Source organism: Cercospora kikuchii (genome assembly GCF_019650295.1).
Source record: "Cercospora kikuchii DNA, contig_00006, whole genome shotgun sequence".
NCBI classification, from domain to species: domain Eukaryota; kingdom Fungi; phylum Ascomycota; class Dothideomycetes; order Mycosphaerellales; family Mycosphaerellaceae; genus Cercospora; species Cercospora kikuchii.
In genome coordinates, this window is record NW_025408587.1 from 359,310 (window position 1) to 380,098 (window position 20,789).

Below are 20,789 nucleotides of genomic sequence, written 5' to 3' on the forward strand. Positions count from 1 at the left end.
TATGTGAGTTAGCCGACGAAAAAAAAAATACATGTATCTGGCGCGCTCTCTCTTTCGCTCTCGCTGACTTTGCCTCGTTTTTCGCTCCTCTTCTCTCGCCTGCCTTGCGAAACTCACCTCACCTTCGTAGCTCGTACAGTATTTTGGAGACCAATCGTCGAAAATCTGATAAACTTTTGCAATACGAAATAGACGATCTGACAATCCAAAGAATTTTTCCTTTCCCTCCCATGAAAACCACCCATTCATAATTCATACAACCGCGTGAACAGATATCCGCGAGACACCCTTCATGGCTACGACGAAGAAATCTTGCGTCCTCATAGAATACCTCCCGATTCATACCTCACCCCAGGACTCTGCGAATAAACAGGAGTTCGCGCAGGCGTAACACTCGCCCGAGCCCTCGCCTGCCCCAAAGGATTATTCACCCTCGCCGCAGCTCTACTACGTCCCTGATCATACGGAATCCCCCTCTGCGCCAAACGATCAATCGCCTTCTTATCCAGTATAACTTTATCCCAATTTCTTGGTAATTTCCTCTCAGCCAGAAGTAAAGTCAATTTCATATTTCGGGCTTTGAATCTTATATCTTCTGCTGAGCGACGCGAGAGTTTGGCTTCGCCGGATTCTTCGAGGGATTGATCGATGGCTTTGAGGTTGGAGTAGCCGATTTTTTCGTCGTCGGCGACGTGGTCGACGATGAGGTCGATGAGAGCGGCTTCTTCTTCGTCGGTCCAGGGGGTTCGTTCGGTTCGGACTGGGGCGGCTGGAGCGAGGACGCGGTTGTATTTGGCGTCGAGTTTGGCTTGTTTGTAGTAATCACTCGATGGGACTTCGCCGTCTTCGGGAGCGGGTGCTGGGCGAGGAGGTGGGATGGCAGAGCCGGGGTTCTTGCGTTGTCGCTTGGATGGGCTGGGAGCGGTGCCTGACGTCCATTCGTGGGCTGAAGGGCCGGCATCTGCGCTATTGCGAGGCTCAATTGTCGGGAATCGTTGCGGTGGTCTTCCTTGGAAGGCAACTTCGGCGCGACGTTGTGCAGCATTGTTGTGGTTGCGGGTATCGTTCTCGAAACCATCATCCTGGGTAGGGTCAAAGTCTTCAGGCACTTCTTCCTCCATCTGCGCACGACTTCGCTTTCCGGTCGCTACTGGAGCTTGAGTCTGTGAGTCCATGTACATTTCGCTGCTGACTCGCACAGCATTCTCTTGTCGATCAAGCAGGCGTGCTTTGGCTTTCCTCGCATTCTGCTTCTGAGTGGCCGCAAAGCTCGCCAGTGCTTGTTGTGCTGTGGATTGTACTTCGGTTGGACCTTCAAAGCTGTCTTGGTCGACTTCAGATCGCTGGCCAGTGGCAAAATCATGCGTGATTACATCGCTGTCCTGGAGCGTGTCATTTGTGGAATACATGCTTGCAACAGGCGCCGGAGCTCCAGCTGCCGGAACTTGGTCAGAGAGGCGCTTTTCACGACCCTTTAGCAAAGCGATAGCGCTCTTGCCGCCCAGGCTCTGTCTCGGAGTACCAGCTTTCTTGTATGTGCCTTTCATCTGCTCAGCCATCTTCTCACTGGCGCGGCGCTCGACTTCCTGTTCGAGACCAGAGACGATGGTCTGTACGCCGCCGGCAGCTTCGATGCGACTGTTGACTTCTGCAACGCGCGCCTCAAAGTAACGCAAGGCATGCGATCGGAAATCGTCCCACCGGAATTGCGCTTTGAGATATCCGTTGGCCGCAGTTGCATCCTTTCCGTCGTCCTGGCCAAATGGCTCCTTGAGAACACTGATGCGCTGGTTGACCATTTCCATTGCCCGCGCAAATTCTTCCTCATTCGCAGAAGCGAGGCCCAGAGTCTTTGCATGTTTGAATTCACTGTCCGCGTCGTAGAAGACATTGTCAATCTCTTCATGGGCGGAGAAGTTTGGCTCAGATTCGATTGCAGCTTCCAGCCTGTGGATAGTGACGTGTGCCGCAAGCTCCAGCCAGAGATCAAGCGCAGCGAACTTGAATTCGCCACCCGCAATGCATGCTGGGAATGCCATGTCAAGACTTTCAAGAGCGCCTGTAGCTTCCTCTGTCCAGTCTGCGGGGTCACACTGAACGAGCACGGTGCGAAGCATGAGGGCCATATTGATTTTGTACAACACATTGTCGGGTCGCCACACAGCGGGCTGGACCTCAGCCATGGACGCGACATTCAACAGAGCGCGTAGCACATAGCGTGGCTCGATGTATTCGACGCTGGTCAAACTGGGCTTGTGGATGCGCAACGATTCCCATCGTGCCGTGAAGAGCTTGTTATGCTTGGAACCAGTGCGCTTGATCTCCTTCCAGGTTTCTGGTGCAGTGTTGGCACCATTCGGCACGAGTAATTGTGTCAGTCTTTCGGCAGCAGAGAGAATGTCTGGTAGGACATCACAGATGACTTCGTGATCAAGTTTGTTGATTTCATCTTGAGAGAAAGACGTTTTTGCAGTTGTGCCCGAGAAGGCGGAGCCAATGGAGTTGCGACGAGGAGTTCCATTTAATTGCTCGTCGAGGCGTGCATCGACGTCCTCTTGGGCCTCCGCATCGGCATCTTCTCCCACGAAGAGGCTGTTCTCGTCGACAGTGGGCAATTCTGGGTTAGCAGTCAGTGGATATTCGCTTCGGGGTACAACGGCGCTCGGCGGCCGGCTTCCGATCAGCAAAACAACTCGCTACCACAAGCGTACCTTCAACAACATCCTTTGTTTTCGTCTGTCGACCGCCTCTCTTCGCCGATGTGTTGGACGCATCATCACCAATTTTGGCAGCCGCTGCATTCGTCTTTTCGATTTGTTGGGGTTCTGCACTCTGACTACGCGTTGTGCGACGCGTTGTTGAAGGTGGAGCTGCCGTCGTTACGCCTGGCGCCGTTGCAGAGTATGCCTTGGCCATTTGGATGGCAATGCAGCAATTTGCAAGCCAGGCGCACTGCCTCTGACTATGCCGTCCGACAGACTCGTCGTCGACGACGGCGCGATGAGTGTTGGTGAGAGTTGTTTGGAGCGAGAGCGAGATTAGGGTGCGTGACCCTAGTCGAATAACAAAGCGGGCGAGCTGCGGCTAAGGCAGCAACGGACATGTCTCAGGCAGCAACGTCACGCAGCGTTTCTTCACAGCCCTGCCGAGCTTGCTCTTGCCTTTCTCCGCTGACAAACGCTGCTCTCCTGCTACTTCACCTCTCTCGCTCTTGCTGTCCCGAGTGAATTGTCACACTCCTCCGCGGGGCTCAGTAGGACCGAGCCGAGGCATGGCATGGCATTGGAACTCGCGCATCCTCCCGTATTGGCAATCTTGTAGACGTTGCGCGAGACGGATGAGGCGGCGGAAGTGCCAAGCAGGATGCGCGATCCCCTGAACGCGGGCGGGTGAGTGACATGGTCGTGGATGAACAGACACATGCCTGCCGCAGCTGCTGCGACCTCTCTTTCTCAAACGTCTCGACCACCGCCCAGTTGTCCATCTTTTGTCGTGTGTCCTCCGCTCTCTGTACCACCACCGCCGCCCACTGCGCGCTTCCATTCCTCCTCGCCCGCGGCTCCCGACCACTCTCCTCCGACTTGCCCACGTCAGCGAGACGTGCCACGGGCACTACCGAGTCTGCTGCATCTCTCCTTGGGCACTGCTGGTTGCGTCCTGAGGACTCCTTCCTCCTAACGACCTTTCTCTTCTACATCTCCTTTACATATTCATCACAATGCGGCTCCGGCGAGCGTCGCCATTGTTACTATTGCTTGCGCCGTCATTGGCTGCAGCCCAAAATGCCGCTGCAAAAGAGGGCACCGAGGTCCTCTCCAACGAGGAGATCCTGTCTCTCAACCGCATAAAAGGTGCAGACTCTATACGAAAGGCTGCCGGCGATGCTGCTGCTGCGAATCCGCCCAATGCCAAATCTACCCGGATATACAAGGGCACAGAGGATGCGCCTGTAGATGGACTGGACGGCAAGCCACACGCAGGGCCCTTTGTGGATCGGCCTGCCGAAGATGGCTCGAAGAAGGCAAAGGGCGACGCTGCCGTTGGCCCCAAGCCAAAGCCCACTTCGCTCAGCAACTTTGGTGGCCAGGACATTCCTGAGAAGAACGATGGAGTCATGAACGATGATACGCGAACACCGCCGAAGAAGGGAACGACAGGGACCGAAGGCGGCATCAGCGAGAAGACAAAGGATCGCATGGAGAAGGAGGGAGTTGTGGCCGAGCAGAAAACACCTCAGATGCCACAAAAGGCACCTCCACTTCCACATAGCGAGGAAAAGCATATTGAAAGCGCCGATGCAGAGAAACGTCCATCTGGAGAGGCAGTCGATGCTATCACTGGAGAGAAGGTGGCAGGGTCGAAGAAGGGAGGCGACTATGGTGACTCAGGATACGGACTGGAGAAGCCTGCGAACCTTCCACCCAAGCCTCACAACATCCCTCATCCTGATGCAAAAGTGCCTACTACGGGCACAAGTGACGACTTTGGTCCTCCAGTGAACGCAGGAGGCGGCAGGGACAAATGGCTCGTCGACACCATGCCAGAGACCGAAGGCAAGACCAACCTGAAACCGCCCAAGGCCAACAGCAACAGCGGCAGCGGCAGCTCCACCCCTTCATCATCCACACCCATCTCCAAGTCCACTCAAGACATGGAATGGCACGAATGGTTCCACTCTTTCGGTCTCTCCTTCACCATGATCATCTTCTCCGAAATTGGCGACAAAACTTTCCTCGTCGCCGCCCTCATGGCCATGCGTCACGCCCGGTTGCTTGTCTTTAGCGCCGCAATCTCCGCTCTGATCGCCATGACCGTCCTCTCCGCTGTCCTCGGCCACGCCTTCCCAACACTACTCCCGAAGAAGTTCACCACTTTCGCCGCAGCCATCTTGTTTTTCGTGTTCGGCGCAAAGAGCTTGAAAGAAGGGCTTGAGATGCCCAAGGATGCGGGCATTGGAGAAGAGCTGCGCGAAGTGGAGGCGGAACTGGAAGAGAAGGAGCATAGCATGCGGAAGAGGGGCAACAGTAAGAGTGATCACAGCCTGTCCGCATATGAAATTGAAGCCGGACGAGGGAGAGGCAAAGGCGAGCTCTCACCTCCTCTATCAAGAAGTCCTTCTCCTCCCAGCAGGCGTGGCGGCGGTGCAGGTCTCGAAAATTTGCTCAGCCTAGTCCTGAGTCCTGCGTGGGTTCAAACATTCATCATGACTTTCCTCGGCGAGTGGGGTGACAGGAGTCAGATCGCCACGATTGCCATGGCTGCTGGACAGGACTACTGGCTCGTGACGCTGGGCGCTATTGCTGGACACGCATGCTGCACTGGCGTTGCTGTTATCGGCGGGCGAGCTCTTGCGGGACGAGTTTCCATGAGAGTCGTCACCATCGGAGGCGCGATTGCATTTTTGGTGTTTGGCTGCATTTATCTGTATGAGTGCTTGACGGAGTGAGGAAGATATACGACGTTTCCCTTTCTGCAAACGACACATCACTTGCCTCATGGCTAGGCTAGGCTCACAATTTTCTTCCATCGAAACAATCGGGAAACAATTCTCTTAGCGACCGGCGCAATCAACGGGTTTGGGCGGCGAGCTGCGGCGACGTCAACGGCCACGGCAACGGCGGATGATGTGTTAACAAAAGGTACGGAAGGCGAGCGGAAAGGTTCTGTAATATGTGTGTGGTCCGGATTTGAGCGAGCAAACCGCTTTCGAGAGAACAGGCATAAAAAAGAGAAAAGAGAAAGAGTGTCCAGAGATGAGTCCAACAGCTTCTGGGGAGGGAGAAGAGAGAATTGAAGAAACAGCGTGAGAGCGTTCATGTTCTTTGTACCTGTAGGAAGAGAGAGATTATTCTTGTGTGTGAATGTGTGAAAGTATATGACAACGAAAGATATCTCTTTTTGCTTGCACATCTTTACTTCAGGATTGCGACAAGGTTCACGTTCAGGTTGCTGACGCCACGGCTCAACAGCAGAATCCAATGGCATTAACAGGTTCAATGTGGCTGCAATGGGTTTCTCCGGTGCGATGGATTTCACTTGCTGTACATTCGAACGTCTTGACCTTCCGATTTCGCGTTCGCTTCGCTCATATCAGACTGCTGACCCCTGACCAGCGTTCATATATCTCTCATATGTTCGTCTCTTCAACAGTCACATCTACCTCCTTAGCACAAGCAGTAAGTCGTCAGGTTGCTGCTGACGCTTGGTTACTCGGGCGTTCTAGTTAATTCGATTGAGTCGATGGTGGACTCATATCAAAATCGCATAGGACCTCTGGCTTTGGTGTAGGTGTGATTTGTTTTGCTTTTGCGATCTCTGCTTCTCTTTTGTCCTTCATGTTGCCCTTCTTCCTCTGCAGGCTTTCAGTCTCCCTCCTCTCTTGGTTTTGTACTTGGACGACGAATTGGTGGGTGTTGTATACAGGTTTGTTATTGTTGATGCTAACGATCACATCTGCATAGTTGGTCTAGGCAGTAAGTCGTCAGGGAAATTCTGACGCTTGTTGATATGACTGTCTCGTGCTAGTAGTTCGTCGGAATCGATAATCGCATCCGTCAATTTCCTGGAACAAGGTAGCCACTAGCTGGGTTTGTGGATGTGATTTGTTTTTGCTTTTGCTTATTCTATTGAGCTCTTTGCTAAGCGATTGGAATCTTCTTTTCTCCAATTGTTCCTTTTGCGCTCAAAGCCTGATGGACGGACTTTATCTATGGCTTTGTGGTCGTCGATGTCAACGATCATATCTGTATAGTTGGTCTAGGCAGTAAGTCGTCAGGGGAGTCGGACGCTTGCCAATGTGGCTGTCTCGTTCAATTGGTTCGTCAGAATCGATAGTCGCGTTCGTCGCTCCATGTGGAGAGATTGGCAGGGGGCTCGGATGCGGGTGTGATTTGTTTTTGCTCTCGTTTCTGACCTTTTACGGATTGTCTTTACTGTCCTTAGGTGTGACCTGCTGCCTTTGCTCCTTTTGTTCTTGCTGCCCAAGGCTATGCTACGATTATATATGGATCGACTCAGAGTCTTTCTTAACGGTCACATCTGCACGATTGGCCGATGCAGTAAGTCGTCAGAAGACTGCTGGCGCTTGTCGAGATGGCCGTTCCAGTTGCCCCTGATCAAGTCGATAACAGTATTTGTCCAAATCAGAGAAGTTGCCTATCAATCGTGTGGGTGTGCTTTGTTTTGCTCTCCTTCTTGTTCTTTTTGCGGATCGTCTTTGATTCCCTTCGACGGTATGCTGTGCTCCTTTTGCTCCTCCTGCCTCGTGTTACTCTTGCTGCTTCCCTGCAGAGTTAATATACGGGTTGCCTTAAAGGCGCCTTCAACGGTTATACCTGCACCATTAGCACAAGCAGTAAGTCGCTAGGAGAATGCTGACGCTTGTTGATCAAACGGCTGGTTATTTGTGATCTGAGACAAGTGCAGTATGCTAAACTTGTCAAAGTCACAGATTATACCTCTGCTTCGGTGCAGGTTTGATTTGTGTTTTTTTTTTCTTGGTACTTTTGCTCAACTCTTTGCGTCTTCGCCGTTGATTTTTGCGATGGTGTAAGTCGCTCCTTTTACTTCACGTGTCTCTTGTGCTCACTTCCTTCCTGTAGCCTGGCTTGGGCTATTATGATATATGAGTTGTTTCGTGGGATTCTTAACAGTCATATCTGCCTTCTTGGCTTAAGCAATAAGTCGTCAGCTAATGTCTCTGACGCTTGCTTATGTAGCTATAGCATAACCCGGCCCCGATGCTAATTAGCATTGGCAGGTTGAACGTATTCTCTATAGAGACAGGAGGGCAGACGTGGTTTGTTATGCTTCGTTTTGCCTCCTTGTTGTGTCCGACGGTCCCCTGCTTTCTTTTGAAGTTCACTCTCGTCACCTTTTGCCCTACTTCTTGCCTAGATTTGTAACATTTATATCCGAGTTGTCCCAAAAGTCTTTCTAACGATCACATCTGCCTCCTTGACGCAAGCATTAAGTCGTTAGGTTGCCGCTTACGCTTGTTAAATAGCTGTGGAGTCGATCGGGCTCGAACGGAAACTAATATCCGTGTGCCAACTGAAGGCTTCGATAGTGTCAAAGTGCAGGTGTAGTTTGTTTTGCTTCGTGTCTTTTTGCATCTAGGCATTCACTTCCTCGGTTCTGTGCAGGGACCCTCTTACTGCAAACCTGCTAGGGCCTGCAGCATTGATGTACGAGTTATCTACATATCGCTTTAACAATCATACCTGCACTGTTAGCTCAAGCAGTAAGTCGTCAATCAATGCTTATCGATGCTTGCTAGTAAGGCCGGCATATGCATCTTCACTACGAAGTACAATCGGTGCTTCGATGGAAGAGGGCAATCCGGGCTTGCAGTATAGATATGATTCGTTTTGCTTCGTTACTTTTTGAATCCAAGGACTCCACCTCTCTAATCTCGTCCCTCACTCTGCCCCTTTTTGATCGAAAGTCTCCTCTTACACTGCAGGCTTTATAATCGGGTGTCTGTTGCTGGTCCTTCAACGATCACATTTGCATTCTTGGCTTAAACAGTAAGTCGTCAAGTCTTCTAGCGCTTGTCAACGTCGACAGTAAAAGGATTTCGGCTCGGAAGCAAACTTGCATCCCTCCTACATCCGGTTACCTCGCAACGTCGAGTTCAGATGTGATTTGTTTTTGCCCTTTTGCCTCCGAAATTCTCGTTTCGCCCATAAGCGATGCCTTTTCTCCCTCATTCTTTTTGCTCACCTCAGCCTAGGCATTCCAGCCTTCATATTCATTCACCTATCACGATTATCTCAACAGCCACATCTGCCCCTTTAGCTCAAGCAGTAAGTCGTCAGCATTGTGACGCTTGCGTGTTCAGGCTGGTTATTGGCAGAGGTTCAGGATATCTGTATTCTGAACTGCCAACAGATCCATGATCGCAGAGCTAAAGTGCAGATGTGATTTGCTTTTGCTTCTTTTGCCTCTAGTATCCCCCTTTCCTCCCTTAAATCCCTTCTCTCCTCGCTCTTTTGGCTCACCTGAGCTTCTCGTTCTAGTCTTCATATTCACTTACCTATCGCTGTCGTTCAACAATCACATCCGCCCCTTTAGCTCAAGCAGTAAGTCGTCAACTTCTTGATGCATGCTATATATGGCCGAACGAAGCAGAGTTGAATCGATTATGATTGGACCTCTCCAATCGTTGGGCCAGAGCTCATAACGCAGATGTGGTTTGTTTTTGCTTCTTTTTGCACTTTACATTGCCTTATCACTTCCGACGCTTACGTCTCTTTGATTGATCCTCTTGCTCGAAACTGATCGTACAGTGTTTCGTGAGACTTTGGTTGTTCGTTCGTTCTTTTTCCCCGTGCTCGGATCGCTGGTGACGCCAGCCTTGTTATTCGCCCCTATTCGCTTTCATCCAACGACCACATCCGCCCCCTTAGCTCAAGCAGTAAGTCGTCAGGTTTCTGACGCTTGCTTCAGGAGGGCTACGTGCCATGTCCGCAGATTGTCGATTTAACTGATCTGTAACGTGTGACACGTTCGGCACCTAGAGCTATAACGCAGATGTGGTTTGTTTTTGACAAAAAATTCTTTTGCGTTCAACGTAGACCACCGGAGAATGCTTCCAGAGAAGGATATTATTGATGCATTTCGACAAGCATTTCTGACCGAATGACTTGAGCAATGACCCTTTTTGCTTTTGCAAAAGCCACTTTCCGTTGCTGTTCTGTCGGACAACCTACACCTGACAGCCTTCTCTCATTCAGACACCCAGCCATTATGAAGGCTCTTCTGCAACGAAGGTCGGCAGTGTCCATAATCCTCCCAAGCTTTCCAATTGGTTCCAATCTCACAAAGTCTCCGAATAGCAAGCAAATCACCCAAAGCTCATATACCATCCGCATTCTGCCCTTCACAACGACCGCACCCGCAGAATTGGCTCAAGCAGTAAATCGTCAAGGAATCATTATGATATTTGCCATTAATACCAGTCTCTGGTCCTCTTACGAGGGCGCAAAGGTCTCTGGGTGGACCCAGGATGGTGTTGTCAATTGAGTCGGTGCGGCCAGTCGCTTTTTGCCTTTTTTGTTTCATCTTTATGTATAGTTCTTTCGATTGCTATCGTGAGAGTAGGAAAGGAAAATGTGCGGTTAGTTGTGTTGAGCTTTGCTTTCGTATTTCTGACTTCTCCAGTGCCTTCGAATTCCTCAAGTCCTCTTGCTCGTCAGCAGCTAGACAGACTTCATGAACCATTGGCATTCTACCCTATCCAACGACCGCATCAGCTCACTTGGCGCAAGCAGTAAATCGTCGGCAATGGGCATGGCGTTTGTGAATGGCCAACATGCTGACTGTCTCGAGAGCATCGAACCCTCCTATGTGCCGTCAGTGACTTGCCAGGATCGATCGAGCTGATGCGGTTGTTTCGTTCTCTTTTTTTGCTCTCCACGTCCGTCTTCGATCGTTCTCGATATCATCCCAGAAGAGCGAGAACTGATAGGAAAAACGGCTGATCGAGAAAGCCACTCCTGCTTTAGCAAATGCTTCAATTCGTGCAAGTTGATCTACACGACTATGGTAGTGAGAAAGTCAACATTTGGTGCGCTGTTTATGTAAAGTTTCCTACTACCTGTGGGGGTATCGCAACAACGAAGATTGCTCTTATACATCTTTCTCCCCCTCTTATCCCAAACAAGAACGCCGTGGCTGTCAAACTTTCGCATAATCATCATATCACACATCCGGCATTCCTCCTATCCTCTTCTCTTCTTCATGAAGAAGAAGTCTGTGACTCTACAGCCTCGCCCTCTCCAATCCAGTCCAACCATGCTGCTGAGCAATCATCTCCGCACAACGCTCACCGATAGCAAGAACAGTAAGCATAGGGTTGATAGATGGCATCTCTGGGAAAACACCAGCATCCGCGATACGCACGCCCTGGAGTCCTCGGATCTTGAGTTCTGGATCAACGACTGCCATGTGGTTGGTCTTGACATCACCCATCTTTGTCGTTCCAGCAGGGTGGTAGACAGTGTGAGCTACACGACGACCATACTCGGACAAGTCCTCATCAGATTGAATCGCAGGTCCAGGGGCGATTTCTCGCTTGATCCAGTCTTTGAAAGGAGCTTGTTCGGCGATTTTACGTGCGGCTTTGAGGCCTTCGACGATCGTGGCGGCGTCGTAGCCTTCTGGGTCGGAGAAGTAGCGGAAGTCGAGGGCGGGCTTGACGGATGGGTCGGCGCTGGTGAGGTAAAGCTTTCCGCGGGATCGTGGGCGAGGGATGTTGGGTGTGACGCAGAAGGCTTCCTTTGGAACGTCGTAGCCGAGACGTTCGGTGTTGTAGACGAATGGGACTTGGTAGCAGTGGGCCATGATGTCGATGATATCGCCATCGTTGCCTGCGGCGTTTGGTCGTTCGCGGCGGAGGAAAATGGCTGCGTCGGAGTCCATGACGGTCATGTTGTGGTCGACTTCCTTGTTGAGTTCCCACATGATGATGGATTCTGGGTGGTCGAGCAGGTTCTCGCCGACACCTGGGAGATCCTTGATCACGTTGATTCCGAGGTTGTTGAGTTGGTCCTTCGGTCCCAGACCAGAAAGCATGAGAAGTCGAGGAGTGTCGACTGCGCCTGCACTGAGGATGGTCTCAGACTTTGCTGTGAGAATGTGCTTCTTGCCGTCTTGCTGTGTCACGTTCACACCGGTGACCTTGGTGCCTTGAACGTTGACTTTGCTGACCCAGGCATTTGTGAGGACAGTCAAGTTTGGCCTTCGCTCATCTCCTCGGAGGATAGGGTGGATGTATGCCACACTGGCACTGCTTCGGCGGCCATCATCTGGGTTGTATGAGACAGACAAGAAACCAATACCTGGGTGAAGAGCACCAGTCGATCGAATTTCCTTGTTGTAGTCGTGAACAACGGGGATGTTCAAAGCCTTGGCTCCGGTCTCAATCCAGTCCTTGGTCAGCTGGTTTCGGTGCCTCTCGTGCACTGGCTGCACAGTATTCTTGAGGTTGTCAAGAACGCGGGTGAAAGTCTTGAAGTCCCATCCCTTGCAGCCCTGGGCAACCCAGCGCTGGCAGTCGTGCTCAAAAGGTCGGAAGCTGATCAGGGTGTTGTGGCTGGAGCAGCCTCCCAGAACCTTGGCGCGGGAGTGACGAATGTGAGAGTTTCCGTGTGGTTGCTCGGTCGTTGGGTAGTCGTAGTCGAGCTCGCCGCCCAGCAGCTTCAGCCATTCTTTGAGCAGAAGCACGCGGTCATCCATGAAATCCGAAGGGCCGGCCTCGATCAACAGGACTTTCTTGTTTGGCAGGTACTCGGACAGACGCGCAGCGACGACACAGCCCGCCGTGCCTCCGCCCACGATGATAAAGTCATAGCTGTTGACATCCTGAGCGTTCAGCTCGTTGGTGGTGCCGCTGGCGCTCATATTGATGGTCGATTGTATGCTTTATCGGTGTATGGCAGGAATGTAGATAAGCCTGATTCTTTGTTCTCAAGCAAAGACCGATACACCCGAAAGACGTACGAGTGGACTACGTACTGAATAATGAGAGAGGGAGGAGCGAGGCTGGTGCAGACTGAGAAAGAAAGAGGCAGAGGGCAAAGGCCAAGCTCTAGTAGTTTTAATGTAAAATCCTCACGACCCTCTCCCAGCGATACAAGAGGGCTCCACCCGCTGACCGCGAGTCTTATGGTTGTCGCGCGGCCTCTCCCGCCGCGCCTCTTCTGCCTCTGGATGCGTCGGGATCATGGATACTCACGCGACGCATCTCGCAACGCGGTCGATATGCAGCACTAGAGCTCTCGGGATGGCTTCCTTCGCTTCCCACGGCCTGCGCCAAACGTGCGAGGGCTGCGGATGGAAGTCGGCGAGACGCTGGCTAGCGGGCAGTGTATACGTCAGATGTCTAGGGTGCCATGGATTTTCTGACCGCACAGATGTCTTGTCCATTGGCCATGACCTCAGCTTGAGCGGTCGTCGTGCCAGATTGAGTGAGTCTCACAAGTTTCACCGCCGCCCCTCGCTTTGCCGAAAGTCGATGGCCGACCTCACCTTCTTGTGCCGCGCGGATCCCAGCCTCGCCACACTGCTGCCGCTGCTGCTGCTGCTGCTGCTGCATCTCGCTGTTCATGTCCAGCCTTCGGTAACCGCCATCCACTCGCATTAAAAATCTTTTCTGCCAGCGCCTAGTCCCGCAATCTGCGCAATCGAGCATTAGTTCCTGCACCCAAGCTTTTTGCACGAACGCGAACCCGGTCCCACCTCTCCAGGTGATCGGGAGCCCTTGCTGCATTCGAGCTAGTCTGCTATCTGTCGTATCTTCACTTGCTAGCAATCGTATCGCATCACTTCTCTTGTGCATTCGATCCCTCACTGTGCAGAGGCCAAAACACTCAACCCAAGCATCCCCGGGAGCACCGCTGTAACCTCACACCATGGCGTCGATCCAGTACGAGCAACAGTCCCTCTACTATGGAGGCAAGCGACGGACGACCAGCGACACTTTTCAATCAATAGATCCTTCGACTGGAAAGCCAATAGCGAACATTTGCAAAGCAGACAAAGCATCGGTCGATGCGGCGATCAAGTCTGCGCAAAACGCCTTCCCAAAATGGTCGGCAATGTCTCCGATGGAGCGCTCCCGTATCCTCCTGAAAGCAGTAGCACTTCTCAGACAACGAAATGATGAGCTGGCCAAGATCGAAACTCACGATACCGGAAAGGCTTTTTCAGAGACGAGCGTCGTAGATGTGGTGACAGGCGCTGATGTGCTGGAATACTACGCAAATTTGATCGCCTCCGGAGGCCTCAATGGAGAGACCACAACTCTTCGACCAGATGCTTGGATCTACACAACAAAGGCACCTTTGGGAGTATGTGCTGGCATTGGCGCATGGAACTATCCCATTCAGATCGCCCTCTGGAAATCTGCACCGTGTCTGGCAGCGGGAAACTGTATGGTCTACAAGCCTTCGGAGTTCACTCCACTCCACGCTTTGCAGCTCGCAGAGATTTACACAGAAGCCGGTGTGCCTCCTGGAGTTTTCAATGTGGTGCAAGGAGCCGGTGACGTGGGTGCTATGCTTTCCGGCCATCCTGCGATCAAGAAGGTCTCCTTCACTGGACAGGTCAGCACGGGCATGAAGGTCGCTGGTTCGGCCTCAGGCGGCATGAAGTATGTGACTATGGAGCTCGGAGGCAAGTCACCTTGCATCATTCTCCCAGACGCAGACGTCGAAGATGCCGTCAACGGCGCCATGATGGCAAACTTCTTCTCAACTGGTCAAGTCTGCACAAACGGCACAAGAGTCTTCGTTCCCAAATCCATGAAGAGCAAATTCGAAAAGGTCCTTCTGGAGCAAATGGGCAACATCCGAGCAGGCGATCTCTTTAGCGAAAACACAAACTTTGGCCCTCTTGTCAGCGAAACACACTACAAAAAAGTCAACCAATACATCAAGCACGGCATCGAATCCGACAAGGCCAAACTCCTCTACGGCGGTCTCGGCAAACCCGAAAACGCCTCCCCAAATGGCTTCTGGGTCAAACCTACCGTCTTCACAGACTGCACAGACGACATGCTCATCACAACAGACGAAATCTTCGGACCTGTCATGTGTATCCTTCCATACGATGACTCTTCAAATGATTGGCTTTCCAATCTCATCTCACGAGCCAACAACACGAAGATGGGTCTCGCAGCTGGTGTCTTCAGCAAGAACATTGATCTTGCTCATAAGGTTGTGGGACAAATTGAAGCTGGTATTACATGGATTAATACGTGGGGTGAATCGCCGGCGGAGATGCCGGTGGGAGGTTGGAAGTTGAGTGGTTTGGGGGTGGAGAATGGGAGGAGAGGGTTGGATAATTGGGTGCAGAATAAGAGTACGCTTGTGGAGATGGGTGGAAAGGTGCCGACTGCTTTTCCGAAGTTGTAGATGTATATACCAGTGTAGAAATGGAAGAATTGAAATGAGGCATGAAGTCTACAGTATGATCGCGATGAGAGTGAACTTCACAACGACCACTATTTCTCATGCTCAAAAAGTCCTGCCCCGCTCCGCTCCGCGGCTCGCTTAGGGGCAGGAGATGAAGCTACATGATCAGTCTAGCTACATTCGTCCACCAATGGGCTTGTAGCACAGTGGTAGCGTGAGTTTCACCGCATCGAAAATTCCTCGTTTCATATCCTAACACCGTTCAGGCGCACGCTTTGCATGACCAATCGGTCGCCAGTTCTGCGTGAGGTCTAGGGTTCGATCCCCTACTGGTCCAAACTCCTCAATGCCTTGGGTTTAATGCCCTTGAATGCAGTATCGTTTTTGCAACTTTTTGGTGGTGGAGGTGAAAAGTGAACGAATATTGCTTTTTTTTTTTTTGCATGTTCCCGAGAGATGCTGCGGCCTGTTCTACACAGCGACAACGGAGGAGCTGCGTCTGTCGTTTGCACAGTTCTGCGTAAGGCTTAGTTGTGAAGTTAAAGTGCGGTATAAAAAATTTCGATTATAAGTATGGATCTTCATCTGTGTTGCGACATGATGCGCATTCCTTGCTCTGCTTATGCGTGCGATACTGTCCCCAGAGCTTTTTCATCATCCTGTATCGATATTGATGCCTGTGTAGGTTTGCATTTTGGCTTGTGGCATTTTCGGCATTTTGTTGGTGGGGCAGCCGCTTGTGCCAAGTCCTGGTGAGGTGAAGCTTTGCGCCTTCAATTGGAACTGTCAAATTCTGACTGGGCGTATCGTCAATTTCTTCGCCCGACCAATGCGACACGACACAACTTGAGAATTTCGGTTGTCGCTGCGTGCCGCACTTTCTCGAGACACTGCTGAGGCGCTGAGGCTTTCCACATCATGCTGCTGATGCGATGGGTGGTACAATGTCAAATTCCGTCTGTGGCATTCCTGCCATGGCCGTTGTAGTCGCCGGATGCGGAAAGACCTTTTCAGCACGAGATCCTTCAGCACTTGCCTTCGGCGTGAACGGGCACAAGAGCGAGCTGACTTGAACGACGCCTACTTCACATCAGTTACATATTGACGGACTGCGAAGCCGTATGGTAACGCGAAATTCAGCGGGCCGATTGAGAGCATTGAGTCGTCGTAGCTCAGAGACAATGTCCGGATATGGGAGTAAAGGTAGGCACAAACAAAGGACTGACGGACCGCAGTTGAGCAAAGTCACCTCGATGGCCATACCTTTCAAGGCGTTGCTCTGTTTCCATGCGTTCCAGGCAACCCGGAAAGGACCTGGTAAATCAGCCGACTGAAGACATGGCGGCGGAGTATGCGCAGCAGAAGCAGTTACGAAAGCGGTATAAGACGTACGGCTGGTTCGATCATGGAAATTTCGACCATGGGGAAAGCTCGCATCCATCCAGGCACATACGCTTTGCGGATCGTTCACAGCAGCCTCGCAATAGGAGAGGATCCATCTTGAATGTCCTGGGGAAGCTTAATCCTGCATTAAAACTTGCACTTGGTGTCGTGGGCTTCGTCCTGCTCTCAGCACCGGTGCTAGTCATTCTCAGCAAAATCAGCTTGTTTGGCGTGCAGTCCCTCTGCCAGAGGGACATTCTGCCCCAAGGATCTGGAATCTGTAATCATGCCTGGACGAAGCCATCAACAGCAGTTCTACCTTCCGTTCCAGTGGGCAAGACTCCGTTGACGACCACATTCTACGAACTATTGGAATTGAACAAGATTTCACCTTCGCTCGCGTTTGTCAGCATGCCTCTTTTCATGATCGAGACGAACCTTTCCACCATCCTTCCAGCTGTTCAAAGCGACCTGCCTGGAACGAACGTCGACGCACTGAGGAAGAGCAGCTCAAAAGCATTCCGGCTAGCTGATCAATTCAGCACCAAAGACACTAAATATCGACATTCAAGTTCGATATGGAATGTACATGGCATAGCAGACTTCAGCTCCTCAATCGAGCAACTCCGAACTGCACTACCGGCACAATCTGATTTCAAGACTTGGTTCACAGAACTTCTCAATAACAACATACCTTTCCGGTCCGATGAGACACTCAACTACCAACTCCTGTCACTCTACGATAACTTTATCATGCACCAGCTCCCATACCTTGAAGATCTTGTTTTCTCCGCCGGGGCTACTAAACTCGCGATCCAGGAACTGCTTGGGCGCATCGGACAGCTTGAAACCGAACTGATCAAATCCTCTCATGCGTCCTATGCTGATACGCTCGGCATCATGCGCCTTTCCGCCAAGTGGGCTCTCGAAGTCGTCACGCGCGCAGAAGACCACTACAGGAATCTCTCCACTTCCCTCTTCTCTCTGTTCAAGCGTCTTGGACCTGAGATGGAGAGCTATGAGAATTGGTGGGCTTTGTTCGCATCGAGAAACGCCGTGTCGATCACGCGACTGAGAGACATCGTAATGGCCGAGAGCGAACAGCTCGCAGACTTGTTCGCGATAGCTATGCCGGTACAGGAAATGGTCGACAAACTGACGACAGGGTTCCATGAGGACGAGGAGACGCAGGAGAGAGTCAAGCGGAAGTTGGAAGAGGCTGCGAGGGAGCGAAGAATCGAGGGTATCGATTTCATGTAGGCGCTGCATAACAACTCAAATAAGTTTTATAACTCGTGTTTTGTCCGTCGGCATTGGAAGCCAACTTGTCACTTCGCCAAGCAAGAAATTGTGCATTTGACAAAGATCAAATCCCATTTCTCCTATCTTATCTCCTCGATCCTACCTGCGCCTGTATATATACATCGCATAAACACATACAACCACTACTATCTCCTCCTCAACGCACATATGCAAGTGCGAAGCACGCACATAAAAGTCCACTTTAGCCGATCTTATCAAGGAACCAAAGCTTTCAAGATCACGCAATTGCCGCTCTAACCAATCAAAATTGAGCCTGCCAACCTTCTAGAAAAGCTAGAAAAGCCGGAGTGGACACCCGGAAGCCGGATCTAGATTTCTCTCAAGTCAATCCTTGCTGTGGAGACTCGTCATAGAAGTTGCAGCTGCAGATTTGTTGCAGCTCGTGCAGATTGCAGCTTGTGCAGAGTTGCAGAAGAGAGTAGCAGTGAAGAACTTCGACAGCGGGTCGTCGGTTCGATATTCCTGTATCTTCTCTTGTTCGCGCCTGTGGGTAGAGAAGGTGCACGGTACGTGCTACGCGGATATTGAGCTTTCGTTCCTTCCGAGAGCTATAGCAGGAGCACGTTTTCTGCTCTCGCTCTTCCGTACGAAAGTGGCAGAACCGGTCGTATTATCTTGCCGAAGCACGAGACAAGCTACGCTGGAACTGACTAATGCTCTTGCAGCCTGGCCGGGGGGATAAGGATGAGGAGAGGCTGAATCGGACGATTTTCTTTGCTCTCGGATTTTAGAATTGGTTGGACCCCGGCGCAAGCACGTTTTTGGCTTCGATGACTTCAAGATTGTTGTTGTTGATCTTGGAGCTGAGTTTAGGATTTGCATTCTATAACGAGCACTGTTCTGGTATTGCGTGACTGAGATAGCCGAATATGTTTGATGTGCCTCTTCTTCTTCTCTTCTGTCAGGCCACTCTGACCATGCGCTGAGGTTCATTGTTGCGATTTGAAAGAGGAAGGTGGATTTTACTTGCTTGGTCTCGTCTCCTCCATTGGCACGCAGCGCGCAAGTACCGCGTATCATCTCACCGTTCGAGACGCCAGTTTCTCTCTAGTTACCGAGCTAGAACAACTCCATTCTCGCGACGGCGTAAAACGCCGCGCGATCGCGCGCATAAACATTTACTCCAAGAAAGTGCCCGACCCCCCTTCCTCTCTTCCCAACTTTACCCCTCCACTCCGCGACGGACGCGACCACAAAAATGGCCAACCTCCAAACCTCATCGCCGCAGCGGCAACAACGCCTCTCCGACGTCCTCCCCCCACTCATCTTCGGCACCGCAACCTTCAACTACCAATACAACCCCGACCCCTACGAACTCGACACCACAGGCCTCGTCCACAAAGCACTCGAATACGGAATCCGCGCATTCGACACCTCACCCTATTACGGCCCATCCGAAGAAATTCTCGGCTCCGCACTCGACTCCTCCTTCGTTCGCGAGAATTTCCCTCGTCAAGACTTCTTCCTCATCACCAAAGTCGGACGGATCGCGAGCGATGAATTCGATTATTCGAAAGAGTGGGTTTATCAGAGTATACAAAAGAGTTTGAAACGACTAAAGAGCGAGTATTTGGATTTGGTATATTGTCACGATGTGGAATTTGTGAGTGAGGATGAGGCGATGGAGGCGATTAGAGAGTTGAGGAGAATAAGAGATGAGGAAGGGACGATTAAATTTATTGGAATTTCGGGGTATCCGCTTCCTGTGCTTTGTGGGATTGCGAAGCGGGTGTTGAGGGAGACGGGAGAGCCGTTGGATGCGGTGATGTCGTATGCGAATTTTACGTTGCAGAATCAGTTGTTGGCTACGCAGGGGATGAAGGAGTTGAGGGAGGCGGGGGTGGATGTTGTGCCGAATGCGTCGCCTTTGGGAATGGGGTTGTTGAGGCGGGAGGGGGTGCCGCTTGGGAGCATGGGGGATTGGCATCCGGCGAGTGATGGGATGAGGGCGGCGGTGAAGAGGGCGAGTGATTTTTGTGATCGATATGATGAGAGGATGGAGGTTGTTGCTATTCGGTATGCGTTGGAGAGTTGGTTGAAGATTGGGGCGGAGGTGGGATCGAGAGGTGATCCTGCTTCGGGTGTGCCGTGGCAGCGCGAGTCGAATGAGCAGGTTGGAGGGAATCGATTGGGAGTGTCGGTCATGGGTGTCAGTAAGGCGAGTGAGCTCGACAAGACGATGCGCGTATGGCGTAGTATCTTGGACGGGCTGGAGAACGGCGCCGAAACTGCTCGTCTTGCAGGGCGATGGAGTCGCGACCACGAATGGAGCATCAATCGACGACGAGCAGTGCAGATTTTGGCAGACGGCATCCAAGAGCATCTGGATGAGTATCTGGACTTTTGCTGGGACAGTCCAGGCGCAGGCTTTGTGAACAAGCGCGCAAGAAAGCAAGAAGATGGACGACTTTTGCAGCCCGAAGTTGCCGCGGATGCCCCGTTCACCCCTGCTGCATCTCCGCCGCCAGATGAGATACCCTACCCTAATGATGCAACTCTGGCACTTCGCTAGCGAGAGCTGCTGCGACGCGAGACATGTCGATGTCATCGCTTGTTCGTATGGGAGGCAGATGTTGACGATGGGATGATTTCTGGTGCAGATTGGCGCGTTGAAAATTTCAAACCCCGATCTATCAGGGCCGGGTATAGCATGGAGTCCATACATGGAGGTGGGGAGAGTTTGAATGGTTGTATAGACAGGCGGCTCACGCTGACATGAAGCATGGCGGCTATCGATGATTTGTGTTAGAGGTGACCAGACGAAACGCATGTTGCTCGCGCGAGTGCCGCCATGTGCGCTCTGCGGCTCTGTTGGGCATTCCCATACTGTCTGATGAAGTGTTTGCCGTCCCGACAATCGCAGCGCTGTGAAACAGGATGGGGACTGTAGCCATTTCAACGTGCAGCTGTCGAGCTTGTCGCTGACGAAGCTCTGGTTTAGCGGAGGTCGTCGCTGCATGCATGACGCCAGAGGTGATCGTCAGCACAGACGCTCCTTCGTGCCTATGCGGCTGCTGTGCTGCTGCTGTTGCTGCTGCTGCGACTCCGACGTGTCCGGCGGCTTATGAGATCTTCGCGGCCCAACAACCACCACGACGACATCGAATACACCTCTGCCAACTTCGCATGGTTATGGACCATTCTTTCCCCCACTCCCACCACCCT

At 51.8% G+C, this 20,789-nt stretch overlaps 6 protein-coding genes across 6 annotated transcripts; 4 read left to right on the forward strand and 2 right to left on the reverse strand.

The window, feature by feature from the left end:
• Nucleotides 1-320: 320 nt before the first annotated feature.
• Nucleotides 321-2,916, reverse strand: CKM354_000907600 (uncharacterized protein; the record flags this gene model as incomplete). The annotated part of the gene is made up of 2 exons (XM_044804482.1): nt 321-2,617; nt 2,712-2,916. The coding sequence occupies 2 exons, from the start codon at nt 2,914-2,916 to the stop codon at nt 321-323; spliced, it is 2,502 nt and encodes an 833-aa protein (XP_044660417.1).
• Nucleotides 2,917-3,718: 802 nt separating this feature from the next.
• CKM354_000907700 (uncharacterized protein) lies at nt 3,719-5,446 on the forward strand (the record flags this gene model as incomplete). The annotated part of the gene is made up of 1 exon (XM_044804483.1): nt 3,719-5,446. One exon carries the CDS (start codon nt 3,719-3,721, stop codon nt 5,444-5,446), a length of 1,728 nt encoding a protein of 575 aa, XP_044660418.1.
• Nucleotides 5,447-10,764: 5,318 nt separating this feature from the next.
• On the reverse strand, nt 10,765-12,405 carry CKM354_000907800 (uncharacterized protein; the record flags this gene model as incomplete). Its single annotated transcript, XM_044804484.1, has 1 exon — nt 10,765-12,405. One exon carries the CDS (start codon nt 12,403-12,405, stop codon nt 10,765-10,767), a length of 1,641 nt encoding a protein of 546 aa, XP_044660419.1.
• A 1,010-nt stretch (nt 12,406-13,415) lies between these two features.
• On the forward strand, nt 13,416-14,918 carry CKM354_000907900 (uncharacterized protein; the record flags this gene model as incomplete). Its single annotated transcript, XM_044804485.1, has 1 exon — nt 13,416-14,918. One exon carries the CDS (start codon nt 13,416-13,418, stop codon nt 14,916-14,918), a length of 1,503 nt encoding a protein of 500 aa, XP_044660420.1.
• A 1,338-nt stretch (nt 14,919-16,256) lies between these two features.
• Nucleotides 16,257-17,561, forward strand: CKM354_000908000 (uncharacterized protein; the record flags this gene model as incomplete). Its single annotated transcript, XM_044804486.1, has 1 exon — nt 16,257-17,561. The coding sequence occupies one exon, from the start codon at nt 16,257-16,259 to the stop codon at nt 17,559-17,561; it is 1,305 nt and encodes a 434-aa protein (XP_044660421.1).
• Nucleotides 17,562-18,822: 1,261 nt separating this feature from the next.
• On the forward strand, nt 18,823-20,136 carry CKM354_000908100 (D-arabinose 1-dehydrogenase (NAD(P)(+)) ARA2; the record flags this gene model as incomplete). The annotated part of the gene is made up of 1 exon (XM_044804487.1): nt 18,823-20,136. The coding sequence occupies one exon, from the start codon at nt 18,823-18,825 to the stop codon at nt 20,134-20,136; it is 1,314 nt and encodes a 437-aa protein (XP_044660422.1).
• Nucleotides 20,137-20,789: the final 653 nt, after the last annotated feature.